The 1562-nt window shown below is 49.4% G+C and overlaps 1 protein-coding gene across 2 annotated transcripts in view; it reads right to left on the bottom strand.

Annotated features, from left to right (window-relative positions):
* MAP3K3 (mitogen-activated protein kinase kinase kinase 3) overlaps positions 1–1562 on the bottom strand; it is a 28798-nt gene that overhangs the window by 1890 nt on the left and 25346 nt on the right. For both annotated transcript variants that reach the window (XM_010133813.1, XM_010133814.1), the window contains one exon: positions 1055–1232. In XM_010133813.1, the coding sequence (XP_010132115.1) occupies positions 1055–1232 (178 nt within the window). The remainder of the gene's footprint in view (positions 1–1054; positions 1233–1562) is intronic.

Raw genomic sequence — 1562 nt, 5'->3', positions numbered from 1 at the left:
GGAATGTTTTTCATGTCAAGTCACTCCAGCAATAACAAATAGCTCACATATTCTGCTATTTAGGAAAAAGAAAACTGGAGAGGGGCCTGCAGCAGTGGCGGAAAGCCAGGTGGTGAGATTTGTTACGTCTTTGAGCCTCTTGGCCATACGCATCCACCCTGGGACTAATGCTGCACTGGAAAATTCTGACCCCCCCTAAATAACGATGGGGATTGTAGGAACTGGAGCCCAGCCAACGGCAGCGTCTCTTTGATGGGAACGGACCGATGTCAGCACCAAGAGGAAATCCACAACTGCATCAACCCAGGGGGGAGGGCACGTGCTCCATTCTCTCCCCAAGCATCCCGACTGGGAGAGTCTGCAGAACTTAACTCTTTGCATACGAGACACTGCAGCTGCGTTTCCTCTCACTGCTCGTACAGCACAGGCGTTGTGTTACTTGGTGTGGAGAGACACACACACCTTTTGTCGCTGTCACTTAGGTGAATTCTATAGTCTCACCTTTTTAAGGCCTCCAGAACTAACGTTTGGACACGGGACCATTTTGCTCCTTCCTTTTGCCAGTGCTGTTTCTTGGCTACGCCAACAAAAGCGTGGCTGCAGTTCCCACACATGCACACCTCAGCTCACCTCTGATCTGACCTCTTCCAGCTTTGGGCATCTTTCCCTTCAAACGTGAACTGTGTTCCTTTAAGCTCCAGTGTGTTCTAAGCATTCCTCTCATTTTCTACCCAAATGAACGGACTCTCCCTAACAACCTTCACTCTCTTATTAAGGGTTACGAGAAGGATGGAAACCTCGCACCAGTCAGACAGCAGAAGATGAGCTATCAGTTGGAGGGAGGAATGAGTGGAAATTGTTCCTGAAAAACTAAAGGAGCAGTTGCGTGTTGACACGGCAAAACACAATGTCTGGAGTTCAAATCAACTACTTCAGTTAAACCTTTGATCCAGACAAGATCTGAGCATGGATGTATGGCTGACAGAATCTGTGTGTCTTATCTCGTTCCAGAAAAGCCACAAACGGATCTACGGACAGAAAGTTGAAGCCTCACCATACGTCTGCTTTTCTTCCATAGCCTTCTCCGCTGATCACCTCCGGGCTCATCCAATATGGTGTGCCAGTGACAGAGCGGATGCCTGTTCCAGACATACAGATTGTCTGCAGCCGTTTGCTGGCCCCAAAGTCCCCAAGCTTCACATTCCCAGCAGAGTCACGGAGAATATTGGCTCCTGGACAAAAACCAAAGAATGGAGACAGCTGTTTTCATGCAATGCAGCTGTTGGATCCGCAGCCTCCAGAGCTGATATCCAACCCAGAAATACCCATGCTCATGGTATGGCTTTTCCCCCCCCGTAAGCCTCAGGTGACCTGCTAATCATCATTTCTTTAATTCAGGCTGTAGACAAGCCAACTGCTAATGGCTGCAAATGGGAAAAACTTCAGGGGAAAACACGAGGAAGTGAAGGGGGGAGGGAAAGGAGAGCTGAGTCAGCAGCGTCATTGTTACACTGCCTGTAAACAGCTCTGACAGCCTATGCAGGGCCCCCGGGCCAATGGCT

Source organism: Buceros rhinoceros, unplaced genomic scaffold (genome assembly GCF_000710305.1).
Source record: "Buceros rhinoceros silvestris isolate BGI_N320 unplaced genomic scaffold, ASM71030v1 scaffold21293, whole genome shotgun sequence".
Taxonomy (NCBI): domain Eukaryota; kingdom Metazoa; phylum Chordata; class Aves; order Bucerotiformes; family Bucerotidae; genus Buceros; species Buceros rhinoceros.
The sequence above is the reverse complement of the archived record's forward strand: the minus strand, read 5'-3'. Positions and strand labels throughout refer to the sequence as shown.